Source organism: Orussus abietinus, unplaced genomic scaffold (assembly GCF_000612105.2).
Source record: "Orussus abietinus isolate OABI.00-Male unplaced genomic scaffold, Oabi_2.0 scaffold188, whole genome shotgun sequence".
NCBI classification, from domain to species: Eukaryota; Metazoa; Arthropoda; class Insecta; order Hymenoptera; family Orussidae; genus Orussus; species Orussus abietinus.
This window is the reverse complement of record NW_019394340.1, coordinates 10,450-32,081: the sequence shown is the minus strand read 5'-3', so window position 1 is coordinate 32,081 and position 21,632 is coordinate 10,450. Positions and strand designations below refer to the sequence as shown.

General features: G+C 46.2%; 1 protein-coding gene across 1 annotated transcript; it reads left to right on the top strand.

The window, feature by feature from the left end:
• The first annotated feature begins 1,398 nt into the window (after window positions 1–1,398).
• Window positions 1,399–19,834, top strand: LOC105703218 (ABC transporter G family member 9). The gene is made up of 12 exons (XM_012431448.1): window positions 1,399–1,464; window positions 1,634–1,826; window positions 3,440–3,609; window positions 10,148–10,253; window positions 11,323–11,423; window positions 12,268–12,523; window positions 12,609–12,779; window positions 15,576–15,697; window positions 16,961–17,168; window positions 17,244–17,458; window positions 18,256–18,464; window positions 19,196–19,834. Exons 1-12 carry the CDS (start codon window positions 1,399–1,401, stop codon window positions 19,389–19,391), a joined length of 2,013 nt encoding a protein of 670 aa, XP_012286871.1. The 3' UTR covers window positions 19,392–19,834.
• Window positions 19,835–21,632: the final 1,798 nt, after the last annotated feature.

Here is a 21,632-nt window from a genome sequence, read left to right as displayed (position 1 = left end):
GGGCTCCAGAGCAGGGTCCTTCTCTGCTTCTTCTTCCTTTCTTCTCGCACTTAAATTAAGCCCTGTCGGCCCGGGTCGAGGCTGGTCCAGCGTCTAAGGACGCCGCCGAATAAACTAGGTGACTATTCGGCGAATCGGCGTCGCGTGCCCCTGCTTCCGTCCTCCTCGCTCCTTCCTTCTGCGTATCGGTCCGTCTCGCTCCCCAGCACGAGCGTGCATGCACCAATAAATATCACGAAACGAACGAGTGTTTAGAGTCGAAGCTCATATTGCCAGGTTCAATGAACTCGAGATGACGCGAGATATCGCCATGTTGGGAATTTATTATCTCGTGTGTCCAATGACGCTGGCCTTTTTGTGTATCGGAGGCGCAATGCGTGATCCGAACCGACTTCTTTCGATTTCACCCACTCGGCGCATGCCGAGGGATTGACAGCAGTCGCGATCGGCAGCCTCGCACTTGGCAGAGCCTTTGACAGCTGTCATGAGAATATCTTGCAGGTACGCAATGCTTCGGATAAGCGAGGATAACCTTCCTGATAATTTTCTTTGATTTCCTTGAGACAGGTCAGCCCGAATTCGACCGATACCCTTGACCAACGCCTTGTCAGCTGTCGTGATAACTCTCTGATATACTTTCCATCCTTAGTTATACATACTTTTTTTTTATGCCTATCTTCGTAATCGAAATAGATATTTTCTTCCACACCCTTACAATAAGTCACCCTGAATTCGCCCGTCACCCTTGACCGGGGTCTTGTCAGCTGCTGTGATAACTCCCTGATACGCTATCCATCCTCGGTTATATCTACTCTCGCTCGTGCCTATCTTCGTAATCGAAACAGAAATTTCCTTCCATATCCTTACGATAGGTCACTCTGAATTCGATCGCCACCTTTGACCGAGGCCTTGTCAGCTGCCGCAACGATAGCTCACCGATACGCGATACGTCCAGCGTTATATCCACTAAACCGTGAGCCAGTTCAGCGTGTAGGTACCTATCATCGTGAACCACTGACGCCGTTTATCCGTGTTTCAAGAAGTGCACCATTCTTTCATAACGGAGCTGCCACTTCGCATCAGCCTCTTAACTTAATTGCTGCCACCCGAATAGCTCCAACGGGACGTCATCATTATTACGGCATTCGCGAACTCGTGAACAACTTCGCATCGCGCTTATTGACATCGAGTTGTTCCTCAAGAATATTTCGAATATTGCACGGAGAGAAGTGACCGAAAAGGCAGATCTCGTCGGCAGAACGAAGTTCTAATCCAATCGAATCTATTAAACCTCGTCCACCGGAATACGTTTAATTCAAATGAAATTCAGCTCGACCGAAACAGCTCGGTTGGATGGAATGAAATTTCATTCGAGTTCAATTAGATTCCGTTGAAGCGATGGCACATATCCCGCTGTACGTCTGTTACATTCAACGAAAATCACAGTACGTGTACAGCGTCTGCGTCTTTTTAACGATATCGTAGTTTTTATCGTGCAACTGAAATGCTCATTTCTTTTCGCCGTTCCTCTATATGATTTTCTGTGAAAAATTCATGTGGACTTTCGGTACATTGCCACGTTGAAATTAAATGTAGTGACCGGTAAACTCGTTTAATACGAAATTGTCACAAGCAACTGAGGGTGTTTTCTTGTTTTTCTTGCAGAGTGGAAAGCTCGGCACTGCAGTTGGTGTGTCCGCTGGAGTCCCGTCCGGTGCAGCTGGTCTTCCGAGGATTGCAGGTGGTCAAGGAGAAGCGGGCTCTTCTCCGAGATGTTTCTGGGGTGGTCAAGCCAGGCGAATTATTGGCTGTCATGGGCCCTTCAGGTAACCTTCCTTTTAATTAAAATCAAAGTCCACCCCGAGGAAAGAATGTCATCGAACCAAAGAAATATTTCTTTGAGTAATGCCAACAAATATTTGCTTAACTCAAAGAATAAGTACTTTACTCAAATAAACTCGAATAAGTTGGACGCAACATTTCATCGGAATGATGATAATCTATTTGAGTTTATTTGAATTAAATAATTGTTCTTTGAATTAGCAAAATATTTCTTTGGCTCAATGGATTTTTTTTCTCAGTGCACGATACCGAGAACTAATTGAAACATACATATAAAACTACACATTACACATAGAATTAAAAATTAAAAAACTCCGGTTTCCAGATATGGTTTGCTACCTTCAAATGCTCGCAATTATTCGTGTTTAAATATGAACATTCTGTGAAGCGCAGGAGGAAATACCGTGACGATTATATTAATAGACCGAGATAGCGGGAAACATTTTTAAGGACATGGCGTCCCCTAGAGACCATTATGAGTCACGGGATTAGAGTCGTCTGCAGTGAATCATTTTGAACTGTGCGGGGTTTAGAAGAGGTCAGAAAGGAAGGAAAGGGCATACTCGGCCCCTAGTCGCGTCGTATATTGATTAGGTTAGGTTTTAATCAATCAACGTAAAAGCGAGTGAAGTTAACCTCCCGCCATGATGCGGAGAAACCTAATGCGAAGCTCAATGAAGAGAGAAATTGCTTTCGCTCTTTGCAGTATACGGATGTAAAGTACCGATCTCCGACGGTAATTCCCAAATCGCGGCAGCATTGCGACAGCAAGCTCGACGAATTTCTCGTTGACTAAGAAGACAAAGACGTCCATTTGGCATTGTTCTCCTTGTATGACGCGAACTTTGCCTCGCCGCGCAAAGCCTAAAGAACCGAACACAGAACCGCGAAAATGGACGCCCGTAGAGCGTACATAGATGCGTGAGCGATATGCACTCGCGAAGATGCACGCGTACAGAAATACTCGCAAATGCATGCACCCAGGACGCATATGCACGCGCAATACTTAGGCATTCGTACACAACAGTATGCACGGAGATATTGAACCGAGTCTACCCGAGAGCGTTTCTCCTATGTCGAAAGAAAGCAGGTGTGCCATTGCACTTATGACGAGCCAACGCGAGAATGATCCACGCTGACATCTTTGCAGGCCGCTCGGAGTCATACTTTCCTAGCATTGAACATATCAAAGTAGACCCCCACGCATATTGAATCATCCACCGGACCCATTAGAAACACCGCTCCAACGATGCATTCCTAAAATAAATTTCGAAAATGAGTCTCGTAAGTGTCATTTTGTCCTACCAGAAACGAGCTCCGTGTCGCTTAACTCGTGATCTTGTGAGTTCTGTCTTGAGAGCGCAGCATCTCGCGGTCGTTCGAAATTAATCATCCTCTTCTAGGTGATAAACTCCTACGCTAGTTGCAGTTGATAAAGGCTCCGTGAATTCTTTATTCTCTCCAAAAGCTCTTTCTACGGAATGTCAATGACAATGAGGCATACCGCAATAACAAACGGAGAAGAAACTGCGTTCGCTTTCCAAGTTCCGCAGGAATGGTGCCAGCTTTACCCAGTAATCTCGTAATTGTTTCTCAGGTTGCGGCAAGACGACGTTGCTGAATTGCCTCTCCGGCCGAGTGGGCCTGGACGGCGGTGAAATTTGGCTGAACCGCGAGAGGCTTACCAAACGATGGCGTCGACGGATCTGTTACGTCCAACAGCAGGACGTCTTTTTTCCGGACCTTACCTTGCGACAGACTTTGGAGGTTAGTTGGCTTTTCTTCGAATCCCTTCATCCCAGAACTGAGAAATGCAGGTGAAATGTCTGAACTTTACACTTTTCAAGACGATTTCTTGAAGATATCCTACCTTCATGAGAGGATAACGTCAAGGGCCTTGGTTGTCCTTATTACGGTGCACGTTCAATAATGACAACTAGTGGGACAGGAACTAAAGAAAAGTATCGACTAAAATAACAGAAAGTGTTTATGTTATCCTTACTCTTTCTTCGGTAAAAGTTTTCGACAAGCACGTCAACGTGGTGGTGTTATGGCAATCCAGGTGAATAATGCACCCCTTGGCGTTATTATTCTCCCAACGTACGCACTGTTTGACATTCATATGCAAATATCACGATACAGACGCCGAAGCCTGTAGTTCTGATTATCTGATATAGGAATAGAATTTCCCAGGCTTGCTGCAATGAGTAATACAATGTGTGGTATAATCGTAAACGTAGTAATAAAGGAAAATTACTTACTTAAAGGAAGTTAGTAATAGCTCCAGAGGTGTAAACCCTGAAATCACGGCACAAACAATGAAATAGTGCACTCCGAGTGCTCGAGTGCACCTACTTTATGTACGTAATGTGTTACCGAGTCCTTGCTGTGCTCTTAAGGCAATTCCGGTGCTATTTACCGGATCCTAATGCAACTGCATTACGGATTTCCCAGGCCAATGGCGTTATTACTCGCATGGCGCTATTGGCCGCGTGTACCATATGTGGTTTAATTGCGATTGAAGGTACTTAATACTTACCGTGGTCTCCCCATTACTCCAAGTACGACATGTGGAGTAGGTACATCTCGTGTTTTCTAGCTATTAAGACCTTCTTCAAGTTATTATCACGGAAATGTGGATGGCTTTGTTAATAGCCCCTAGATAACGTTGCAAAGAGCTGCAATGTCGGTCTTACATCATAATCGGCAAAGTTCCTGGCTCGAAATTTAACTTCGTGACTCGATTGGGTCGACTATTGATTCTTCTTCCACCTTGAGTAAAGGATAAGCGAAGAGTGCAACTCATTGTCGACGGTTAAAATTCAAATAACTTTATTGACCTCAATTCCTACTGTGAAACGTGCAACAATAAGAACCTTTACTAATCCAAGGATTTTGTGCGTTCCGCTACTTACAAGTTGGAAACTTCGAGACAATGACATCAGGGCGTACGTAACCCTAAATTGTGTCACGGCTCGGTGAAATCTCGGTTTCTATCCGCCATACTTGTTCGAAGGAGGACCTCGTCTTGCCGGAATTATTCATCGAACGTCCCGCTTGAGTTTTGCCGTGGCCCTTCGGTTGGAGAATCTAAAAGAGAACGAAATGAATACCTCGACCTTATGTTTACACGGCAGAAGATGTCGTCAGATTTATTTACTCCACGAAGGCGGACGGTAATGGAGAATAATAAAAACACAGTGTCCCCCCACGAAGATGGCTATCTAATTTCAAGATGGCCGCCACTGAGCTCTCTCGAAAGTCCGATCAAAGGATCTCGGAAATGAGAGGGCGACACCTGCGTGATATTCCTCACGAGCAGCAGGGATTACGCGATGTCGAAATTGAACGAGAATTTACCTTAGGGAAAATTGCCAAGGAGATGCGGCTTGAAATCCTATTTTCCGACGATGTTACCGGATCGGGCGATCTTCCTCATGTCGACGAAAATGAAAAAATTGGTCAAAATGATTAGTCAACATAAATAACCATTTTAGACCGACGTATAGAACCGTGGATGATTACACTCGTATTTTTAACAACAAATATTCAAATTACTCTCTCTACCTGACCTCTACCAAACCTGGCGACGAAAGATCCCGAAATACAAATTCCATATACGAAGTTTCGCCCGGTTTCGTCATTTTCGCCAGGACACGGATGGGAGAAAAAATGGAGCGTTTCCCGTTACTCCAGCCCACGTGACCCGACCTGCGCGTGCGCCCAGGCGCGTACGCCAGCGCCCGAAATCGAAGGAAGCGGTAGAGAGGAAGAAAGAGGTCGAACGACCCGAGACGAAGAGAGAGAGAAGGAGAGAGATCGGCTCCTCGAGTAGCGGAGAAGGATACTCGTAATCGCATTGGCATCTTACGATTGATTTACTACGACAGCTCGCAATCGAATCAATTGCCGCGATACGTGTGTGCGAGAACCATCGACCGGAGCGCGCGTGCGCGAGTGCCCGCGCGCGAGACTTTGTTTCTCGACGCGACCGTTACCGCGCAAGATGGTGGGGGGAGCCGGTGACGTCATAACTCGGTCAGTGAACCGTGCGTCTTACGTGTTTCAAAAACATTCGGCGCCGTCCCTCGCCGCGGCAAGACCGACACGAGCGCCACTGCGGAACGCGCTGCGGGCTGCTGTGAGCTGCTGCGAGCTGCTGCGGAGAAACCTCCGGCTATTTCACTCGAGAGAGAGAGAGAGAGAGAGAGGAGAGTTGGCCGATATTTGAAACAGTGAAACGTTTATTCCGGCATAACCTGAAGCGACCTTAGACACACTTTCTTAAGTAATTTCGTATGAATAGTAGAAACCGTAACAGCGATAAACATCGCGGGAGGAAAACCTCCGCGATTGAATAGGAGATCAAGCACCTCGCCTCGGAATACTTGTTACTATAAAACGGAGGGTGCTGCACGGAAAACTCGATCCCAAGTCTCGAGAAGAGTGAATAGAAGGAAGCGGACGTTAAACCGAATTTATATTCCTATTGGGGGAGAGTTCAAATGGAAATTGCACCGCCGCCGAGGAACCAACGAGAGGCATCTTATGACGAAGCGGGAAAAATATAAGATTTTGGAATATTACTGAAGTTCTAAAACGGATTTTTATGTAAAATGTGTACCTAGAATATGGTTAATGACACGCTTAAAGAATTTAAATGTGTTTCATTTTTTTCCTGTAACTATTTGGAAAGTGAGGGTTCTTAACATTCCGCTTTCTTAATCATTCTTCCGTTCATCGTTCAATGATAGGGTCATCGGACCATCTGCATGTTCGTTGGAGGAAACTCGGATAAACACGAGGAATTCTGAGGGAATCGCGCGGAGCCGTCGTCTCGAGGGAAAGGGACGACGCCATATTCTAGTCATGTGGAACAAGAGACTTTGGAATGCACCCTACGTGGTACTTAGTACTCATCGGTGCGCGCGTGCGCGAGCGAATGTCACGCACGCGCCTGCACGCGCTCCCAGCGATGAAAGTCCCTGCACTACGTGCCGAGCAACATGGACCCAATGGTGCTCGCATGTAGAAATCGGATCGTAACGATTACCGACGACTCTCTCGCTGCCGGTTTCCTCCTCCGAATTCCTTCGACTTTTGCCTGGCCAAAAGAAGCCCGGATAATTTTCCGAGGATTTACGCCGAGGCGGAAGCGTCGCTTCCGTCGCATATAAGGCCTCGGGTTACTTATTTTCATACCGACGCAAGGAAGTCCTTTCAAAATTGAAAGGTACCTTCTTAACGTGTCTTGGTAACGAGTCGTTATTTCGGATGATTTAAGAGACGCCAGACTGCTTTAATGTTTTACCCACGGAAATTTCCCGGTACTTAATCGTGGCTCGTAAGTTTCTTTGTTCCTGCGAATTCGAAGGAATGAATAGATCTCTTTCAAATTTCAAAACTACATTAAGGAGGGGTGATAGTGACGACGTCCTATTTAGGATAATTTAAAAAAACACGGGATTGCCGAAATATTTTACCCGTAGAAATTTCCAGGTACTCAATCGTGACCTTTCTTTGTTCTTGAGAGTTTGAAACAATTAACGGATCCATTAAATTTGTAAAGTACGTTGAGGAGGTGTGACGATGACTAGCCGCTATTTAGGATAATTTGAGAGACGCGGGACTGCCTTAACGTTTTGCCCATGGAAATTTCCAGGTACTCAGTCGTGGCCCGTGAGTTTCTTGTTCTTGCGGATTTGAAACAATGAATAGACCTCGATCGACCGTAACGAATTGTCCCGCCTGTGTAGTGCTAGGATAATTGAGATAGCAAGTAAAACCTATAATATTCCGGCGACCCAGAAACGCAACGGCGCGCAACAAGAGACGTAATCGTCTTTGGATTTCTCACGGGTATCTATCACGTTAGGAAATTTCCGACTTGCGTCGACACAGGCTATGGTTATCCAGGAAGTCGGGGACTAAATGGATAGGTGACGACTGAGAAAAAAAAAAGATATCCGTTTTCGATAACTCGCGTCAATGCGTTATTTTCGTATATTTTCCAGGAGTTTCGCGAAAGGGATTCGAGAAATCGAAATCGACGAATGAGCCGATGTCGGTTATTAAAAGTAGCCCTGCTCGGTTAATTGAGATAACAAGTCAAACTTGTAATAACGCGTCGGCCCAGAAACGCAACGACGCATATCCGGAGGTTGGTGTGTCGTAATGGTCTTTGAATTTCTCGTGGGTGCCTATCGACTAACGCCGTTAGGAAATCTCGGAATAGCGTCCACGTAGACAAACCAAAGACCATTAACCTTTAACACTTTCCTTCTGATCTTTGTGCTTTTCGTACGCTTCAATTTATTTCCATGAATCTCATCTCCATTCCACGGATTGACCTTGTGGAAAATCGTCATTGCCTTGAAAAATCATTCTCCACGTATACAAACATTCAAGCCAAACTCGTTATGCACGTAAAGAAACGCTGTTTATGGTTCAAGAAATTCGGAAGAGTTTCACGCATAATTACATATATGTACACAATGCATTTATCAAATTAATATGAAAGAAGATAAATAAACGTCAGCGACGACGCGCGTGGTCCAAGAACGCAGCGCTGTTTCAAAGATGGCGTCGTAATCGTTTCTAAATTTCTCGCGGGTGCCTGTCGGCTATCGCCGTTAGGAAATCTCAGCGTCGCGCCCACGTAGGTAAACGCACTCCGCTCGATTAGTCGGCACAATAGATGGGAGCGCCTTTCGATCAATTTCGTCCGGGTGACGGGTGGATCCGTGGCGTAACGGCAGGTTTCTCGAGGCGCCTCGCGGCGCAAGAAACGGCCGTTGTCCGCGTTGTCCATGCGAGCGACCGACGCGTGACCGAGACGAGCGGTAAACCCGTACGGATGTTGGGGTCTCCTGACTGGACTAACTGTACTCGTCCCCCGCGTCCTCTCGAAAGGAAAAGTAAATCTCCCATTTTGAGCCGCTATTCGGGCCGAGGACCACGGGACCTCCGGCTTCCATAACGGAGCTGCGAGCTCGGGAGGTCTTCCAGTAATTCTCCAAGGTCGTCGAACGTTTAGCACCTGGACGAAAAATAGAGACTAATGAAAACGACTGTCCGAGGGCCAGGTTTATACCGCAGGTTTAACCCCTCGGCTATAATGGACCTGGCAGAAGAACTGTACCACCTGTATGGACATGAGGTATCGGCCCAGGGGTGCACACGTTATTCATAAAATTGGGGAGGGTTGTTAGAGGGAGATGAGATGTAAATTGCAACGCCGCCGAGGAACCAACGTGAGATATAGGACGAAGCGGGGAAAATTACATTTTTTGGAAAATGGCTTGAAACAGATTTTTATGTAGGATGGTAAATAATTATATTAATGTGTACCTAATACTCTATTAATAGCGCGCTTAAATCGTTTAAACGGGTTTTTTTCGTGCACCTATCTGAAAATGGGTACTTTTGAAATTCAATGGATATGAGCCTCCTTAAGTGACTATCGGTTCATCATTCATTAATAGTATCATTGGAGTATCTGCATATTCAATTATAGAAAGACTGGTGAAAACGATTGCCCCATGTCCAAGGGCCGGGTTGACCGGAGGTTTAACCCCCATCTATGCTGAAAAAGAGGATGAGATTTCAATCGCAAGGAAATTTATGGAAATACTTGATCTCGGGAATTTAGAGTGGCCAGGGAGAGTTTATTTTAAGCATCCCCTGGGATCGACGTCCTTCGCGCCGTACCCCCGGCCGAGGACCATCTTACAAATCCGTCGATCTCTATAAATCGACGTAAGAATATATAGGCGAAGCCCAAGAGAATGGGAAATATGGAAAAGGTGACCCGCTAAACAGTAGACTAAAAATTGGCTGACTAATATGGCCGCCTTTCTCCTCCCTTTCCGACGCGCAGGCGTCTCCCCTGGTTTAAGATGAGACTTTTGGGCTCCGTCCATATATTCTTAGGTCCAAGGTTCCGATTAGTCAGGCGTAGAGCGAAGAAAACCACCGAAAGGAGCGAGAGGAGGGACTCCGAGACCGAAGAAAGCCGGGCTTTTTCCTGTAGAGAAGTTATTAGCCAGATGCGGCCTCGTTGTCGGCCCTCCTGCACTCGCGAGGCCGCGCGATAAATCTCGCTCCCAGGCTCGAGAGAGAGATGTCTCTCGTCGAGCCTCTCTCGCTCTAGGATCCTTGGAGATAGTTCGTAATCGTAAATCGCGGATCGCGGGCTTAACGACGGCGAGATCGTTGCCGGCGATTCGCCCCGGGAGTTATCGCGAAACGATGGACACCGCGACCGCTCGGAGAGCTAACGATGGAATTACGTTGACATTTTTAGTACCAAGCCCGGCTACGACTTCCGGATACGCTATCCCACTCGCAGAAGATGCAGTGCGTGGACCACATCATCGAGGTCCTCGACCTCGCCGCTTGCCAGGATACCAGTGAGTATACAAGCCGAGCATAAACCGATCGACGATCGACGTTTAGCTCCGACACCTTCCTCTTTAGCGGTCTCAGACTTTGCGGTCCGCCTCCAACGGACCGCAGGGTCCCTCCGTAAGGACGATTGCGCAAAAGTGCACTTTACTGCACGATCTCGGCCCGACGCTGCACCCAGCTGTTGCACTTTACGAGCTGAACCTTCGCGTCGGGCCCTTCCGACGACGCTTCCTCTCTACGACGGATTTACGACGCAAATAGAAGTATTAGCTATAAAAACTTGGCCATTAGTCAATTTTTAATAGTTGCGCCTATATACGTAACTTCTGTTTTTTATACACCCACTGAATATGTATTAAACGATAGATAGGGATTTTTAAGCACAGGGTGCGCATGGAATCTTATTTAAATGTCAGGTACTGTTGATTTATCTATTTTAGAGACTGTTAAGTGCAACAATTAAATTTTTCTAAGTTTTCATGGAAGATACCTCTATGGGCGACTGCTGTCGTGATTTTTTTACCGTGAACTTATGTGTTAGGAAAAAAAAGTGCGGTTAATGTTAATAGGTACGCCTGATTGGAAGATTTTTATGGTTATCGTTAATAAGATAGTCGGATTAATATCACTAGAGAAGTCTGATTACTGGAGTCTGGTTAAATGTATGGTTATCTTAGATTCCTAGAGTACTGTCCTAATTAATCTTTCTGATAATGTAGAGGAAAGGTTAAACTATTGGAAAGTTGATCGTCGATTAAACACTTTCGAGGCTCCTATGTTGTCTCTTGGCAAATAGGGTAAATTCGCTGCATAACACAGGGTTTTGGTGCATTTCTTTTCTAGTGGAAGATTCTGATGCGTGCAATCAAAACGTGCATAATTTTTCAAGTAAACGTCATATCGCGTACTTCCTGAAGATTGTACCAGGAGTTAGATGAAGCTCCAAACGAGAGTCCTATGTAAAGATGTCACGGAGCACAATAAGAATCTCCCACAAGACAACATTGCGAGTCTGTCCAACTCGATCCATTGCTGGACGTTGCTGACCCAAGGCATTTTCATTCTGTACAGTTATCGGCGATTACACGAAACGCGGCCTTTCTGGCGGAGAGAAGAAGAGGACGAGTATAGCCTGCGAACTGCTCACGAATCCGTCTTTGATGCTGCTCGACGTAAGGCTCTCTACAAGATTGAGTTCTGCATATAAGAATGCCCGAGACGATGGCGGATATTCCCAGAGATATACACCTAAGATGTAATCAAGATGCTTCCAAGACATTTCCTTGATAACCCAAAAACACTCCCGAAGAATGTATTCTGGAAATATTCCTGTCCGTCCCCGGGCTTGCCACTCCATGGACATTTTCAAATTATCCCCATACTCCAGTATATATGAACAGAGATATTTCATTAAATACTGGATAGTCCCTGATCATCTCGATAATTTCCAGCGAGCGTACACCCTCGTTCCGAGAAAAACTCGATACCCACGCGGTAGATCCCGACGCAATTGCGTTCTTCCTCCGCGACTTTCACCGCAAACACAATGTCGAAGAGCCGGCTTCACCGGCGATACGTGCTCGCCTGAAAACGAGGGACACCACGACCCAACGTAATCCCATCGCGAGTCGCAATGTTTATCCTCTTAATGCCCGTATTCCCGATCACGATAGCGCATGCAGCCTCTCGTTCCCGAAGAGGCGACTCTCCTCGACATCCATCGCAGCATCCATAATGCATCGAGTCCGCGGATTCGTCGAGGCAACGGCACACCGTAGATGTGCCGTTAGCCAAACAATTCGCACAGTTATGCCAATAAATCTCTTATCGAGCAATACCCGCCCAATACATTGAGTATGTCTTGGCGTGATAAAGGTGGCAGCCTAGAGATGTTTGCTCGACCGAGGTGTCTCCGCGGGCTCTATCTTGGGAAATCCGTGTCCATCCGCGATGTTCGAAACATCTTCGCGCGTTTTCACGCTCGTCTCTTCATGTTGTCGTCATGTCCCTCTTCAGGAACCAACGAGTGGCTTGGACTCTCACTCCGCCCAGGCGCTCATCTCCCGGCTGAAGAAGTACGCCGAGCAAGAGGGCAAGACCATCGTGCTGACGGTCCACCAACCCAGCTCCAGGATGTTCCACAGCTTCAGCAAGCTTCTTCTCCTGAGTCGAGGTCAGGTCGGCTATTACGGATCCACCGTCAACATCGGCAGGTTCTTCGCCACCATCGGACTGACCCTTCTCCCGCACTACAATCCCGCGGATTTCATACGTAAGTCTCGTCTGCTGAAATTCCGCGAGGGATGAACAAAGCGATGAACAAGGCGGATGGACTAACAGGGAAAACGTCATTTCAGTCGAACAGATAAAGGGGCCGGAAGAGGTTCGGGAACGCATCGTGGCTGCAGCCAGAGCCATGAGACAGGGTCCCGACTGCCCACCGGAACTTCGTCCAGAGTATAACCCCAGCCAACATCCGCTTTGCGACCATCTCATTCATTATCACGAGCATCACATTACCCACAACGGTATTATACAGTGTGCGGACACCCCGCGATAAGACCTCCACATATACCTTACGTAAAGTAACCATGAGCGTGGTCGGAATAGTTAAACGTAAGCCGAATATGCAAACCCAAAAACACGGTAACCAAAGAAATTCACGCGCTTATGACATGCACGCGAATTAAAAATTAATGATACCAGTGGTCTGTGATAAACAAAATACTCGCGTACATAATAATATATACAGCCTTGGAAAGTCCATGCTTCCAGTGTGTCGAATTTTGTTCATAAAATTCTTTTCACATAATCATTTCCATGATATTAACTGCCACACTTTTGATTCTTGTAAATATCAAACTCTTTGACCGCTAATACATTATAAAATGGCGCTTTACGTTCAATTCGATGGGCCAGTTCTTAATGCTCTGTTTATGAATGCTTTTACACAAGGTATATGTGAAGATATATACGTATCTGCGTTAGCCTGCGATTCTGCGAGATGATACGTGATCAATCTACCTATAGATATAGAATACACTAGTAAATTTGATTACGGTACTGTCGGAAAATTAATTGTCGTCGACCGGAGCGATGCGCGATTCGCGGCGAATAGAATCTTGTCCGATTGACTGTTTTCCGATCAGTACACTTCACGAGGATGCACCTCTCGCTCGGAGGTATCTCCTATCAACGGTTTTAGATTAGGTGCCGAAGAGGATCTCGTAACACCGGGTACGTTGAGTTATGATTCGAGGTATCGCGTGAACGTCCCGGCTCTCATCGCTGCTATATGTCCGAGTGCATTGTTTGCAGTGTCGCGTACCCTGTAATCGACGTCGGTGCATCAGACCTAGTGACGATGCGACGGTATCAGTAATGGGTGTTTCGTCACTGTTAGGGATCCGCGATGATGGATGAGTTATGATGGCATTACCGCTTTATCATTTCTCCTCCCTTTATATTCCGGGAAACGCTCATCCTTCTTCTAGTCATCTTAATGACTTGTTTTGATCTTGTCGCGGTATCGAATGCGCACCTACCGCGGAATATTAATCTCAGCCCCGTGTGTTACATTCGATATTAAAAATGGCTGATACGCGGTTGCTCGGTGTCGAGGTAAGCCCGTGGAATATGAACGAGGCGCGGAAATACGTAATTTATCTCCCTTAACATCCCAGATAGACAAAGTGATGCAAAATTTGAATGAAATTTGCCTCATCAAAGATCATGATATGAGTCATGAGGATGTTGCTTATGAGTCCTCATTTGGAACTCATATCTATGGTACACAACAACGAGCCAAAAACCCTTAAATATGAAACAAAGTTAAGTACATGCAATGTCTCAATGTTTGTACGCATATGTGTAGCTAAATTTATCTCGCGCATAAATTATATTGCCTATAAACAATTGCAACGGGTCGTAGCTCATATTTGAGCCATGGCGTTACAAATTTACCGCAAACTTTTCTTCAAATCTGTTGTATAATATGCGTACATATGTTGCAGACATTTCATCCAGTAAATAGTCTGCTAATTGTTTGAAAATCGACTTCCCATATAATGTGATGATAATGAATTTCTATCTGGGATCTGATATCTAATTCGGAACACATTATTAAGTACTCGGGAGCACTTCGAATCTCTTCACGTTCCTTTGTGTAAATAAGAGAGCTGGAAACAAGATTTCCCAGCCTGGGATAGCGGAGCTTCGGGAGCCCGTGGAATCGACGGAGATTGCACAGGTCGACCGAGCTCTTACTGTTTTATTACGTGCACGTGCAACTCGAACGATAAACAGGACCCGGACAATTGTGTTTACCCGTTTAAATCGTAGCTGCAGACTTCGAGACAAGTCGAGATTGAAACTCCTGCACCTGCTAGATCGAATCAAGGCTCGATTAAAATTTAACTCGAATCGGCTCACGTCTACTCGCTGAAACGCAAGCCTTCGCGAATTACCAAAGTTCTATAGTATTACCTCGACGTCTCTTAGATCCCCTTTTTCTCTAACTCACCACTAATTATTTATTACATTTAAATTTAATTTCAAGAAAGTACGTCACGTGCCGTGGTTAGAGAAAATAGGGGTGATCGTCGTAAAACTGACTGTGCTATTAAAAAATCATTGTTAAATTCAGTGGCATGCACTTTTGTATACCTCAACTTAAAAAACAAAGTTTGGGGTGTCAGAAGTTCACGTTAAATTTAACCCTCTATAACACAATTTCTTTTTCACGCCAAGAAGAGAATAATCTACCATGAAATTAGCAAACGTTTTCCTTCTAATATAAATTAACAATCCATTTATAATCAATAGAGAACTTCCTTGGTTACAATAGAGTGGGGCAGCACTGAGGCTCCGTATCAAGTTTTATTGCAAAAATCAAGTCAAACTCAAAAAATGCAAACAGATGACATTGAACCCACATACGAATATATCGATACTTTCTAAATCTACTTTGATTACTTCAGCAAAACTTAATACAGATATAACTGTTCATTATACCACTAATTTAAAACCAAGGAATCGACCCATGACTGATGAATGTGTAATCATTTTAATTTAAACAAGTGTACACAATTTCTAAATTTATAATCGAATAATTCATATCAGTAGTTTAATATCGACATATTTCGTATTGTATAAACTTCTTCTTGGCGCGAAAAAAAATGTTGGATTACAGCGGGTTAACTTTTGACGAGGTAAAGCAATCGTCTCTTTAGAAACGTCATGTTTCTAAATTATTGATACGGAGATCGTCGTTTCCGTGGATTCTCGTCAATTCTCTCGTACCAACGTTTAGTATCTTTCAACAGTGAAGGAAGACGAAGGTCGTACGCTGTGGCTGGACACCCAGAGTCATGCCAGCAGTAGCGCGAGCTCCACAGACGACGATTATTCCTGGCAGTGGCCCACGAGCTTTTGGTCGCAGTTCAAAGTGAGTATCTCGGATGTGTCCGAGGCCACCAAGGGTACGATACTCCTGGTCGACGTTGCTCCTAGCCGAGTTCCTCGAGGTCCAGGGATTCCTAGAGATCTTCCGGGGATTCGGCCACGAGACGAGTCGCTGATTTAGCGATTGGCTTGCACCTAACGGGCACCGCCATTGCGCGTGTCAAAGTCTCGCGGAGCGCCGCCGAAACAAAGGGAATGTCTGGGCTGTAGCTCCACAATAAAGAACCCGGAGAAAAGGGGAAGTAGGCCACGTTTATGCGATACGCCATATCCGGATAAGCGCTCTAACCGGTTATACTATTAACGTATAGTCACCTCCCGAGAATGAGATGTTAAATCATCTTTATCTCTTCTCTGGTAACGTCCCGCCGACCACGTAAAAGGAGTGATACAGGACAAAGAGTGGAACGGCTTCTAACTGGAAGTGCCCGTAAAATTCTCGGCTCCTTGCGGGACATTTCTAAGCGGGATACGTGGGTTAAAAGTCTTGCTCCAACGGTATGCAGTCGAACCAGCTGATGCTTCAACGTAACCGAGCACGCATTAATACGTGACGCAACGTTGTATTCGTCGAACGCAACGAATCGTGGAGGACTATTTTTCTTTTCCTCCCCTTATAATTTTTTGACGGAGATACTCTTCCCCGGTGATTTTCGGTTGGCCCGATCATTGTTCCGACTTGAATCCGCGCCCTGCTGGAAGATTTATAGCTAACGGTTAGGCTAACATTAAATCATGGCAATGGACACAATGGCGCCCCTTGAGGCGATGAAATAGAGGCCTTGCCCTCTGCCGTTGGAAAAGCCTCCATTGATATCCCTTGTTCGAACTGCTGAGATCAATTTACACGTTTCAATCGTTACTGCACGCCCAGTGGCGATATTTAGATCGTACAGAAAGGAAGTGCGATTAAATCCTTGCAAAGGGATTCCCAGGAGGAATTTTTATACATGGCGTGGCTCGGAAGAAGTTCTAATATCTCTAGACTAGTCCTTTTAACCAAGAGTGTACGCGCATAGTAACCTTTCACCCGACATGACTAAACGAGTCCCAGTAAAATTTTGCTGGTCGATCCGTGGTCGTTGTTTACTTAAAATTTAAGACCAACGACCTCGTGCGATCGCCGAAATTGACCGGACTCAGATATCACCCTAAACTGTCCAGTCTCGAGTTTTCTCTCGGGAAGATCTCGAATCACCGGCTTCGTAACTAGGATGATCGGTAACTAATCAAGCTGTTTCCTCAGGTATTATCGGAGAGGAATTTCCAAGAGGCGCGACCCCGAATGCTGTCGCGATTGAATTGGCTGCAGACGATAGCTCTGGGTCTTCTGGCTGGACTCTTGTGGTTGAGGCTGCCCAGGACCGAGGCGGCTCTGCACGACATCCAGGGCTGGATGTTCTTCAGCACGACCTACTGGATGCTGTTTGCCCATTTCGGTGCACTCTCCAGTTGTAAGTACTCTTGGAAGTTGCTGAACTCGGCGGAAAACCGACCGGGCACCTCACGAATCTTTCATGATTTTCCAGTCCCTCCGGAACGCGAGGTAATCAACAAGGAGCGGCTGTCGGGTTCGTATCGACTTTCAGCCTATTACTTGGCCAAGATGGTTGGCGAGTTGCCGCTCACGATAACACTGCCAGCAGTCTACCATATCATCAGCTACCCTATGCTGGGCTTCCATAGCCCGGCGGTCTTTGTTACGTTGCTAGCGTTCCTACTTCTCAACACGGTCGTGGCTCAGGTACGGCAATTATCCCAATTCGATCTCCAGATACCCAGATTTACTTGATATTCATATCCCGGTTTTACATGACTCACGGTGATCTTTGTAGCTATGATCGTGCGTTCCCACTCTGCACTCATATTTATCTCATAATGTAATCCAACGCCGTCATAGTGTCACATCAACGATACACCATGAGATAACTACATGACATTTAGTATACTAGTATACTTCGCACACATAAATCAAGTATTGAGCACAAAATGTAACTCAAATCAACCTATCCTACGACATCACACATCTTCACCACACAATGCAGATGGTACGATGTCAATATGGATAAATCAATCGCCTACATGCTGATTATGAGCATCTATCTGGGCACCGCTCCTCCTCCCAGGTTCCTGGGATGGAACCATCCTGCCTCGTCCCCGGAAATGCTGAAAGTTGAACCAACTCTTTACCGATTTCCTGCTTCAAATCGGGTCAACGCTTTGCGGAGACTCCAATCCGTGTCTCACCTTTCGGAATCCGTAATAAGGATCTTAACGTCCACTGATAGAGGGGCGTCGACCTGTACATGCGGTTATGAACGGCTATCACGAGGAAACGATCTGTCACCCAGTACAGTAATTACCTTTCAGCCTTTCACCAGGCACCTTTGATCCGGACGTCGGCGACAGTTGGTCATTGTTTACGGGTCGCAAAATGGATTTATCCGGCGTCCGATTAAATGTGCCCCGTCCGGCGTTCCACCTGGCGGGCGTGCGTCATTTCTGTTCACCATTTAATCACAGTCCTTGGTGTCATTCCAGAGCGTCGGGTTCTTCGTCGGTGCCTGCTGCTTGGACCTACAGGTGAGCATCACGGCGTCGGCTCTGTACACCCTCGCCACGCAACTCCTGGGTGGTTACCTGGCCACCGCCGTGCCGCCCTGGCTGGCCTGGGCCAGATACGCGAGCATGGTGCATTACGCTTATCAGAACATGCAGATCCTGGAATTCGGCGTCGGAGAGCCGATCACGTAAGTCAAGATACTATTTACGATTGGGCCCTTCACTCGCGCCGACCACTCTCAGGTATAGGTGAGCTGGATCCGTTCAATGTTGCCAGATTCAGGATTTTATACCCAGATCTTGGCGGATTTAGGCTCCTAGAGGTGCAATCTGAGATCTTAAACATCTGGGGTTTAATTCCACCTCGGAGGAAAAAAAATTTCACCTGAGGTGCGAATAAATTTGAAGTAATCAATGGGCGGATACCACGCATTCACTGAGGAAAAAAGGCATACCTCAATGCTAGCGTTGAAAGACGTCTTTAACAACAAGAGTACGAGTTATTACGTAAAAGAAACTGTACAAGAATTTCTGGGTATCTCTCCGCAAGTGGGCAGAGGTGGAGTTCAATCCTCGGGGATTTAATTCACGGGTCTGGCAACACTGGTCCTGTTTCGCCATTTTTCTCGCCACGTAGGTGCGGAGGATGTGCGAACAGAAGGAACCCGGCCTTGGGGATGCGTCACGCGAGACAGTGGCATGCGTACGGGTGTGCGGCGATATGTCGCCGGTCGTTAAATTCACAGGGCTTATGTAAGCCCCGGCACTTCCGCCCGACACACCCGGGCGCCAGGTCGACCTCGTGCGAATGGATTTCCGTTCCATCGGTGACCCGAAATCGACCCGCTTGGCGAGTGGCGTCTTCGAAAAAAAAAAGAAAAAAAAAGAGAAAACAAAAAGTTGCGATGTCTGTCAACAGGTGTTCCCATCCGAGCAAGTTCACGGAGTGCAAGAACGGGACGACGATACCCGTGTCGGCGATCCTGGAGGGCCAGAGCGGTTCCCGAGGGTCCGGCCTGCCCCTCTGGGCGAACACTGCCGTTCTCCTGGCGTTCCTGGTCGTCTTCAGGACCTTGGGCTACCTCGTACTACGTTACTACCGCGTGCCCAAGTGAGCGGACCGACGACCACGTAGTATGCAATTTTGTACACGACTTTTCACGGATCTTTTATTGTTAATTATTATTACCATTACGATGATTAATTATTAAATTACTTGGCATACGGGCGGCGCGCCCAACGGGGGCGGTCGGCCCACCATCCGAGGCCCTCGCAGGACGTCGTCACCTCTCTCTCTCTTTTTACTTCCCGCCTCGAGATCCTTTTTTTTATACGCGCGAAAAAAAAAATTCTTACCAAATACCTCGGATCGGTCCGCGAGCGTGCGCGGCCCGTATGCTCCTTAGTATTCAGCAATACAAAGTAAGGTGAGACTAAGAGACTTGACGGAGAAGGCTATATATAGAGATTTTATACGAGAGCAGGGCGAAGCGTGGAGATGCGACGAACGAGACGATAGGTTGAATTATGGCGAGGGAGGAGGAAAGAAAGGAAGAGAGAGAGGCACAGGAGATAAAGGTTCGGAGCGCGAGAGGGTGAGTGCGCGAAAGGGTGCGAGGAGTGTCTGCAAACGGTGGGTTTCGCGGGGGGGGGGGTGGGGGGTGTCTCGTTTTTGCGGCAAGAAGGGTATCAAATAATAGCAAAAAAGAAAATAAATAAAAAACAAATCGACACGGCAGGACATGCCGGAAACCGACTGAAATTTGTATGGGCGATGAACATTTATAACGCGAAAGTAGGCTAGCTCTAAGCATTAGTTATTATTACGATTGATTATCACAATCTACGATTATTTTTACTACTACTATTATTATTAATGTTATATCACGGTTAGTGTCACATACGAGTACACGCATACACGTACACGTACACGCATACACCCAGGCCACTACTAGCACTACCACCACCTCTCTACTACTATCTATTATCATCACGCATTATTACACGATTACGTTATCGATAATAATTATTATTATATTATTATTTGATTATCGGAGGTACGCGCTTTTTTCTCTTACGTTCCCTCGAGGTCGCTACGTGGAGGTCCTAGCGAACACACATTGTGCTGCCAACTTTACAAGAGAAGAAGTATCCAAGTAGATAACGCGCCGCGCTCCTCTTTCCGATAAGAGGGCGCGACCGCGGGACGCGCGCATGCGCGGAACCACTCGGGGAGGTTTTCCGCGTCCAAGTAGGAAAAGACGCGGGATTCGGGAACTCTCTCCGCAGCCTCTCCTGCGGGATGAGGCCAGGAACTGTACAGGATTAGGGCGAGACGAAGGATGACCGCTCGGCCGGTGGTTAAACCTACGACTCGCAGTCGCGTGCATAGAATTTATTCGAGGGGTACACGCATACACGCATACGCTGCGCGAACACGCGGAAGGAACCGTGCGCACGCAACCATATTTTATGCATGTGTCGTATAAGGATTATAAGCATGTTAATCGATTAACTAATAACACTAATATCATAGTGTGTTGTTATACTCCTTTCCTCTCCCGAGTCACACAGCCACGGAAAGCCAGTGTTGTTATATAAGATAAATAGTTATATTATTGCAATTATAGCTGAAGTTGTACTATTGCAATTATAACACTGTAAATCAATCAATCGAATAATGCTATAGAGACGATACCTGACCGATTCGTCGCGGCCGCGGTCGCGGAGGGTTTCATTGAATATTGTATAATCAAGACTGCTCTCGGCTGATAAGACTACGATTAATTAGGGTTTTATTTTATTTTTTTTTTTCTAATTCTCTTCGTATCGTCATTAGGATGTAAAGAAGAGCCCCTTAAAGATACCGCGGGGAGACGCGATGACAACTCGGGATCTTCGAGTCGCTCCTGGGGATGTTGACCTCAACTTGGTGATAAACCTTTACGGAGCGTTGCTGCACCGAGAAGAAAAATGTCATTGAACGAAAAAAATATTTTTTAGATTCGAGACATATTTATTTGACTCGAATAAACTAAAATAAATGGTCATATTTCCGACGAGACCGATCGATTCGAGTTTATTTAAGTGAAATAATTATTCTTTGAATTAACAAAATATTTCTTTCATTCAATTAATTCTTTTTCTCGGGGTGATGAACGTGCATTCGGGGTCCGGGAACCTGGGCGTTGTTTCCTCGTGAATTTTAATGATCTATTGTGGATCGTCGGAGCCATATTTGGGGAATTCGTGACCATCGCGTTTTGACCAATTCTTTGTCGCGGGTTACCGGAAAAAATATGATAAAAAAGCACGTCCGTCGCATCGGATCGCGACGAATCGGCCAGATACGATAC

Bases quoted from the DNA above. Each gene is read 5' to 3' on its own strand.
- LOC105703218 (XM_012431448.1), top strand. From the start codon at position 1,399: ATGGCACATATCCCGCTGTACGTCTGTTACATTCAACGAAAATCACAG. The intron at 3,610-10,147 runs GTTAGTTGGCTT...TGACATTTTTAG, and splicing joins CCTTGCGACAGACTTTGGAG to TACCAAGCCCGGCTACGACT. The intron at 11,424-12,267 runs GTAAGGCTCTCT...GTCCCTCTTCAG, and splicing joins CGTCTTTGATGCTGCTCGAC to GAACCAACGAGTGGCTTGGA.